Raw genomic sequence first — 8,206 nt, 5'->3', positions numbered from 1 at the left:
TGCGGACATCAGAATTCTGATAGAATCGGGCAAGTACTCTCAACTGCGCTATAAAAAGGGGGGCCGATCAAATGTCCTTTGTGCGACATGCGAACTCTATGGAAATCGGCGGTTTAGAGTGGAGAGGCATTCCACGACGCGCGTATAACTGCGCTACACGCGTTTGACCACAATTGGTATAATGTACCGAGCTCAGTTCTATGGTCGCACATATAAGAGTCGGACCACCAGAATTTCGTCCGGCTCATCCCAAAATTGACCTCGGCCAAATTGAAAAAAACGTGATATACAGGTATATAACAGCACAGAAGACCTGGCCGCGCTGGGATCGAATCCAGCACCTTCCGTAAACGTACGTGCTGCCTTGGAGCGAGACGAGAATGGTGGAATGGCTAAGCGACATCAACTCAGCGATCTATCTCTGAGGGTGATCTTGTGCCAGTCTCAATACTACAACGTGTAATGTGCCACAATCTTGCATGCTAGGAGACCAACGTGGTTTAGACAAATATTATAAACACTGAAGAAAAGAAGCAAAACAGTGTATTTCAACACACGAAGGTGCTCAAGCACAATGTGAAAACCAGAGCTATGTGTTTAAATCGGGTTTAAAAATGCGCGTGCGTGTACATATAGTTCTCGTGTCTCAAAACAGATGTATTATATGGCGATGCAACGTCCTGTTTGTCATATAAGAAAAAAAGCTGTAAACGTCGAGTTCACAATTCGCACGCCAGCTACAAAGAGGCTTTTAAAAGGATTTGCTTAACCGCATTCGGCTTCACCAGAATATGTCAGAGCCAAAAGGTTAATGTAAGCTCTGCGCACGGTACCGTTTGCGTCATCGCACAAAAAAGGGAGACGAGAGAAACGTTGTACTACAACACCACAAGCATTAAAATGTGCGTGGAGAATCCAGGAGAACACAGAAAGCTTCGCGGTAATTCTGGGCGTTCACATTACAAAATGAAATTCAGGGTAAGCATTCCATACCTAATACCTCACTGCTATGATGGCTTGGGAGCTTCAATCTAATCATGTATTTTGAACACTTAAGACATATTAAAATGTGCTGCTAATATGCTCGGTGAAAGCAGACTAACGCCTCTGCCACGCCACACAGCCACATGAAGCAGCTGCTAGACGTGTCCCGAACTAGCGGGCTGCGAAGCCGCTGGCGTCGGAACGGTCGGCCGCTTGTGACGTGTGAAGTGACGGAAGACTGCGGTGAGGCTAACGTCACTGACGAGATACTCGTGGATGAAGTTCTCGGCCCGCAGTTCCTCCATGCCACTGAACAGCTCGTGCCAGGGTCTGGCCGGCACATGAAAGCGCAGCAGCGCGCCGGCCTGGCGCCGCCGTAGTCGGCAGCCCGGGAACCGGGCCTCCATTGCCTCCAGCAGGGACTCTGCGTAGTAGGAATGACAGAATCGGCACAGGCACGATACCAATTCGTGCGAATACGCCACTTCCAACGAAATCATGACAATTAAAAACTAGCAAAATTGTCAGCCCCCATCCACGGCATCCATGACTATGTGGTGCTACAATATGTATCAGGCGCTCCAGGGAGAATCAATGGACTGCTGTAACGCCAAACTGGGTGTCTTGAGACGGCTTAAAAGATTATAGTAATGATAACTGATTTCGTTTGATGATCTCGGACCCACAAATAACACAGATCGGTGGCAGGGGGTGCAGCACGTTGACTAGGAGATAGCTTTTTCGAATGCACGTCGTGTCTTTTAGAGCAGAACAGTCAAAATTTGTTGAGCACAGCACCGAGGCAAATCGGTTTCTCGAAATTCCGAAAACTGGAAAGCCTCTTATTAATAATCGGCTACAAATCTACGATTGCATGAGGACGCCTAGTCTTAGCAGTTAAATGTTAATTACCGAAATCTAGTCAGATGGCAGACTGGGTAATATTATTCCTCTGTTTTATATCTGCCCACGTACCTACAAATCTGCCGCAAAAGCCTTCTTTATATTTCGAAAGGCCTAACGCGCATCAGAAGTCTCTTGAGTTCCACTTCACTTTCTGCCATTAAAGTGGTATCATCCGCATATCTAAGGGGTACAAGAAGAGAGTGAGAAGTTTGGGCTTAAACTGAACGTTAAAAAAACAAAGATCATGGCGTCTTGCCCTATCAAGTCCTGGAGCATCAATGGACAAGAAGTGGAAGCTGTGACCGATTTTCTCTTCTTGGGCTCCAAGATTACCTCGGAAGGAGACTGCAGCCATGAAATTAGGAGACGCCTGCTTCTGGGAAAGAGAGCAATGGTTAGCCTTGACCGCCTAGTAAAGAGCAGAGACATTAGTCTGCCGACCAAGATCCGTAAAACTCGTGCTATGGTCTTTCCAGTTGTGATGTATGGATGCGAGAGTTGGACTGTGAAAAAGGCTGACCGCCGAAGAATTGACGCATTTGAATTGTGGTGCTGGCGAAGACTCTTGAGAGTTCCTTGGACTGCCAGAAGATCAAATCAGTCGATATTGTCGACCATAAACGCTGACTGCTCATTGCAGGGTCAAATTCTAAAGTTAAAGCTCAGCTACTTTGGTCATCTGATGAGAAGAGAGGAGTCGCTCGAGAAAGATTTGATGTTGGGAAAGGTTGAGGGTCGCCGGAGAAGGGGTAGGCAGCGAACGCGATGGTTAGATGGCATCCTCGAGGCACTGCAGATGAAGTTATGTGATGTTAGGAAGATGGTGAGAGACCGGAAAGCGTGGCGTGACATGGTCCATAGGGTCACGAAGAGTCGGACACGACTGAACGACTGAACTGAACTGAACTTGAAATATTGGTTGCGAGATTCACTGAAACACATGGCTTACATAATAGAGGCACCCTAGATCTTGTACGTGTTCTGTGTGACCATATATAGAGGGCATGTTGTTGGCTATCATTTTGCTTAAGCGTTCCCTTAGCCAGTTATATCAACGTGGTTCGCAGTTTTATTTCAGTGTCTCGTTTCGTTGTGCTACAGGATTGGTTAGTTAGGATCGGTTGTAAGCAAAGTGCTTCTGTCAATGCAGCTTAACGAAGAATAATACTTTCGTCACAGAATTTTGCGACTTCGGCTGCGCTACAACGTGGAAAGGCTTCCGGGCTTCCGCTTCCGAGCAGTGGGCCAAGTAGCCGGTCGCTGTTTTTTATCTACTTTTGACAAATGTCGACTTCAAAAAAGGGTCATTATGTTCTTAACGAAAAGGTACTGTCCGTGGTCAAGAACTGCAGGAATTCTACCGGGCGATCTGGCGCTGTTTTGTGATGTTGACCGTCGAGAAGTGTCACTACGTAGTGAGCGTCTTAGGGGTCTTTAGATCGGCAGAAAGTACTTGTAAACCTGAGATTGGCAGCTGTTCGATAATCGTGCCAGCCTCGTAACATTTCTTCAAAGCGTGCAGGGACGATAAGAAGATAGGCGGTCTTGTAAGGTGTCAAGTATTTTCATCGGGGCAAGCTAATGTGGAGGTAAAAGGAAAATAATCCGTGTTTTAATTGTACGTGGCAAGGAATCATGTCCTTGAGGAATAATTCAATGAAACCTTACGCCACCGTGTGCTAGCGTTGTTGAGTGTAGTGCTGGCTCCGATTCTTCTCAGGAGGCTTCAATGTCGCCACTAGTTTCCGCTGCGTCGATAGGCATCCGCGACACGCAGTCTATGTTTGTGTACAGTTATGTCGAATTTATGGATTCATAAGCCCCAGTGAGCTAGTTGGCTCGAGGGGTTGTTGGCGCATGAACCTCAAATGTGTTTCTTTGAGAAAAAAGCAGTGTCCACAAGCCCACTCGGCTATCCGTCTAGAAACCGGCAGCATGCATTTTGCATTGTCAATATCATGTTCGAGAATAACTTCAATGCTTCGGCAGCATCGACACTTACGAAGACCATGATGCCTGCGCGGATGGGAGGCCGCTCATTTTTTTGCTGAGAATACCGAGACCCAAGTGGTGTTCAAGATCGGTTGGTTTTCAAGGGTATTCGAGGCTTTGGCTTTGTCCATAAAAAGCGTGATCAATCTGCATCCAAGGTCAGTGATCGCCTGCTGATCGTTCAAGAGGCCCATGACTAAGCTTACATCTCTGGAACACTGCTGTGTAGCTACGAAGCAAACAGGAGGAATTACTTTCGTTAAGTAGTGCCCTTGGGGTGAATCATGCCGGTGGCGTAATAAGGTCCATCGCGGTGCCTTGGTAGCTTTGGCGTCCGGCTTTTGATTTGAAAGTCTCAGTCCCGTCCCGTCCCCGCGGCCATATTTCGAAAGTTTTGTCATAAAGAAAAGCCGTGCATCATCCGATATCAGCGCTTGTTAAGGAGTCCAAAGTTGGTGTACATCAATGCGGAACTCCGGTATCCTTTTAGACCTTCTGTCACTTGGAAGTGTTAATACTCCCATTTTTATAACGAGGCCTTCCATGGTATGTGTCATATTTGTAGTCAATAATTTCATAAAAACTGTGTGGTGAACAACCTGTTGGAAGCTGCGTAGTCGGCCTGTATCTAGCAAGAAAGCAATAGGTTTATCCTGATCATCCTAATAAGAATTTCAGGCATCTGTTCAAAGTGACTTATCAGGCAGGACCCAAAGTGGCACAAAAAGGTAAAGAAGAGTTTTAGTGCTAGAACTTTATAGATCATTTAGTCAAAAAGCCCGGCGCTGGTGCCGGCATCAGTGTCGCCATCGGCATCGTCATTCTCCGAGAAAAACTGCAGGCATGGCTCTAGCAGGCGGCAGCCGGTAGCCGACATGGCCGAGCATAGATTTTTCGATGGCTTGTGCGAATAAACGAGACCACGTGATGTCAGAAAGTTGAGAGTAGCTGACTGCTCTGGTTGTGGGAAGGCAGAATGAGAATCGACCTTCCAATGCTCATGAATGTCGAGTCAGGTATACTACACCTAGGCCACTAAGGCACGTTCATACGTCTTGGTTAAAGCGGGGTTTTGTACGTTTAATGGTTGTTTACGCTATCGCGTCATGCCCTTAAGGACGGAGCTTAAGTATTCCTCACAATTTTATTGCGTAAGCAATACTACGCCAGGTTTCAGCCCGTCGCGTAAACCCGGCCGGTAGCCACGTTTGACCTTTAGAGCGACCGCAGATGAGGCCCCTCTTCAAGTCGTCGGGTAAACCCGGTCGGTAGTCATGTCGTGCCGCAGATGGCGCGTCGTTGCCATAGCGATAAGAGCGACCGGAGATGGGCCCCCTCTTCAAGCCGTCGGGTAAACCCGGTCGGTAGCCACGCCGCGCCGCAAAGAAGAAGAAGAAAGAACAGAAAGAGAAGCTACGTCGGCTTTGCTTACGCAATCTACCGGATTTAACTAAAGCTAAACCTCAGCTAATTTTGTTAAGTAATTACTTGCCCACCTCACCTCAGAAAACATCGACCATGAAAGAAGCTTGTGCACAAAATTTAGGACCGCACGTGTTGAACAAGTACAATACTGTATTTTCGGCTATTTGTGTGTGTTGTCTGAAGCACTAGCGTTTGAGCGGACGTTTGCAGCAAACTCCGCAGTGGTCTGTCACGAAATTCCACAATGATGAATACTACTATGACGTCACAACCATACCACCTACAGCGAGTAATTCAAGCACCCACGGTAATCACCCAGTACAACAACGATGATATCACTGCACCGATTCTTATTAACCTGCAGGGCCCTGACGTCACACGGAAGTGAAATTAGTTAAAAATAGAAGAAAAAATCTGATTATAATATCTGCATGCAAACCAAAGTCATTATCACATTCAATAATGTGGATTATGTACGCTGTAATGAAACTTAGGGTGGGATAGCAATCCAACCCGGGATCCTTAGATGGCAAGTCAGACATTCTAATCCCAGGCGTTTGGACCACGATGGATGGATTCGGTTAAAGACACGCGTTGAGTGCCTTGCGATGAATAAAAAATATACAAAAGAAGCACTGATGTATCTGATTAATATGTAAAGACGATCCGAGGTGGCTGAAGGAGCCAATTAAAAGTATCGCATCATGTCGTTAAGGCGGAGCTTGTGTCGCCCGAATTTTTGACAGCGTATTTTACTCATACTGCTCTTTTACAGTGAATGTGTAAAGCGAAGAGGGCGCGCTTACGTGGATTGGGGGAAGCGCTGCGTGCCAATACCGTGGCGCCGTGGCCGATGCTCTCCTTGAGCTGCTGCGTGGAGCCGAGGCAGGCGAAGCGGCCTTCGTTCAAGATGCCCACTCGCGAACAAAGGGCCTCGCACTCACGCATGCTGCGAGAGAAATGTCGCGGTTTTGCTTAACTATCGTCCTTGTGGGAGAGTACGAAGCTGCGGCCAGATATTTGAATCCCTGCTGGCGCGTTTAAGAAAGCTTTGGAAAACATTGCGCAGACCCGGTAAATGAAGCTGCAGTCAGCATCACATTGCTCCGATAAAATGAAATGAAGTTCTAAAAAGCGCGTTATGCATTAGGAATTGCCACGGTATAGATATATCTGCGTGAAAGGGCGCATGCACGTTGAATGCATGATGGATGTTATTAACATCGTGTAAGCCAGCAGTAAGCCTTACAACACTACCGAAGTGATGCATGAGATTACGCTTGTCGACGTGTTTGCGACAAACCTCACAATGCGTTCTTTCCAACGGCTACAATCCATTTTAGCACAAGGGTTGTCAAAGCGTCCATTAACACGGCCGAAGTCATACTGTCCTGAAAATTGGGTAGGTACTGTTACTAGACAACTTTTTTGCGTATGTCAAACTGCCCAATGTGCAGACAAGCTCCTAAATCTCTCGCGGTCCTTGCGCTACCTGCGAGCTCAATCATTCGGTGTGCGTTAATACTGGTATATTATGAAGTATTCTGCAAAATTTTACATTGACGGAAGACGTCGCAGCGTTACAAACTTTATACTTAGGATTCCGTCTTTTCGTTTATCCAATAAACGCCGAAAATAAACCACCAGATGAATTTCACTAAATCGGTGAAACCCGATAAATCCAGAAAAGTAGATGTCGTTGAAGAAAAACAAGCGCTATCTTCACGTGTAGAAATCTCATCTTGCTTAGTCTCGTTGGCCCGAAATAGGAACTGGTTCTGAACTGGGCATCGGATATGCAGTAAATGATGAGCGAGGCAAATTAATGTGTCACGGTGCAGACTAGACATTTCATTATCTTTTGAACGTCATTTTGACAGAGTCTATTAAGGTTCCCTTTTCTCAGTCCCGCGCGGGGGCTCATAACTCATGTACAAGTAATGCTTAAAGGCTGTAAGAGGTACGTAGCGAAATTCACCTTTTTGTGCACGTCTGTCGGTATTGCCATTTCAAATACTTGCAAGTGTGCTTTCCGAGAGTCGGTACACATTTATTAAAGCACTCACTGCCGGTTCTGCTTAATGTAGATGAATTAAATAACTTAAATAAAACTTAAATAAAAGTGCTAAATTTGGAAAGCTCGAGAAGATGCAGGAAGTACTCGCTAGCCACGTAGATATGACTGCAATGTTTGCGAAAGTTATTGCTTGGTTGGGAACGCCCAGCTGATTTTCCCAGCAATGAAATCCAGTGAGTCTAAGGAAATGCGTGGCGTCTAAGGAAAAAATGCCTTATCCGGAATCCAAAACGGTCCCTTTCCTGAACGAAAAGTCATTAATACGAAGAAATATGTACTCTAAGAGACGAAGGAAAAGTATGTGCAGCTTCCACCAGCACTCTATAGGAAAATGTTGTATGCCGAGTGTTCGGGTCATAATTTTATCACTCGAGAACTGACTACTGGTATCAAGTGCAAGTTATGGAGTCCTGCCTGAAAACAAACTGACAGCAGAAAAAGACTTCAGTGGGTTCTTTTCGCCTGTCACATGCTCTTTCGACCAACCATCTTTGAAAGAGTAACTTATATAGCGACTACATAATATTTCTTTTGTTATATACGTAGATAGTCGTAGCATAATGTTTCATCCGTTAAAGTTTGCCACAATTTCTGGGGAGCGCAGGTTGAAAAAGGCCGGTAGTATCAAAAGCTTCCCTTGATCGCCTTACATGTCATACCCCTGTAAAATGGAAACGTGCGAAGTGTTTATCAGACATTTTTCCAGTCGGAAGGAGTGCACTCTGCAGGAATATTTCTGAAAATACAAATATCGTTTTTTAATAAATTTAATCACATCACACGACTAAAAGCGTTGTGTTCCAGTTTTCTTTTTTTTTTCTT

At 45.8% G+C, this 8,206-nt stretch overlaps 1 protein-coding gene across 1 annotated transcript in view; it reads right to left on the bottom strand.

The window, feature by feature from the left end:
• Nucleotides 1–775: 775 nt before the first annotated feature.
• The window catches only part of LOC146191771 (phospholipid-transporting ATPase ABCA3-like), a 32,600-nt gene continuing 25,169 nt past the window's right edge, over nucleotides 776–8,206 (bottom strand). The window contains exons 20-21 of the mRNA XM_084599984.1: nucleotides 6,114–6,256; nucleotides 776–1,408 (exon numbers count right to left, since the gene is read on the bottom strand). Coding sequence (XP_084456110.1) covers nucleotides 1,140–1,408; nucleotides 6,114–6,256 — 412 coding nt within the window. The 3' untranslated portion in view covers nucleotides 776–1,139. The remainder of the gene's footprint in view (nucleotides 1,409–6,113; nucleotides 6,257–8,206) is intronic.

This window comes from Amblyomma maculatum, chromosome 4 (genome assembly GCF_055883805.1).
Source record: "Amblyomma maculatum isolate TAMU_Amacu chromosome 4, ASM5588380v1, whole genome shotgun sequence".
Lineage (NCBI taxonomy): Eukaryota > Metazoa > Arthropoda > Arachnida > Ixodida > Ixodidae > Amblyomma > Amblyomma maculatum.
The sequence above is the reverse complement of the archived record's forward strand: the minus strand, read 5'-3'. Positions and strand labels throughout refer to the sequence as shown.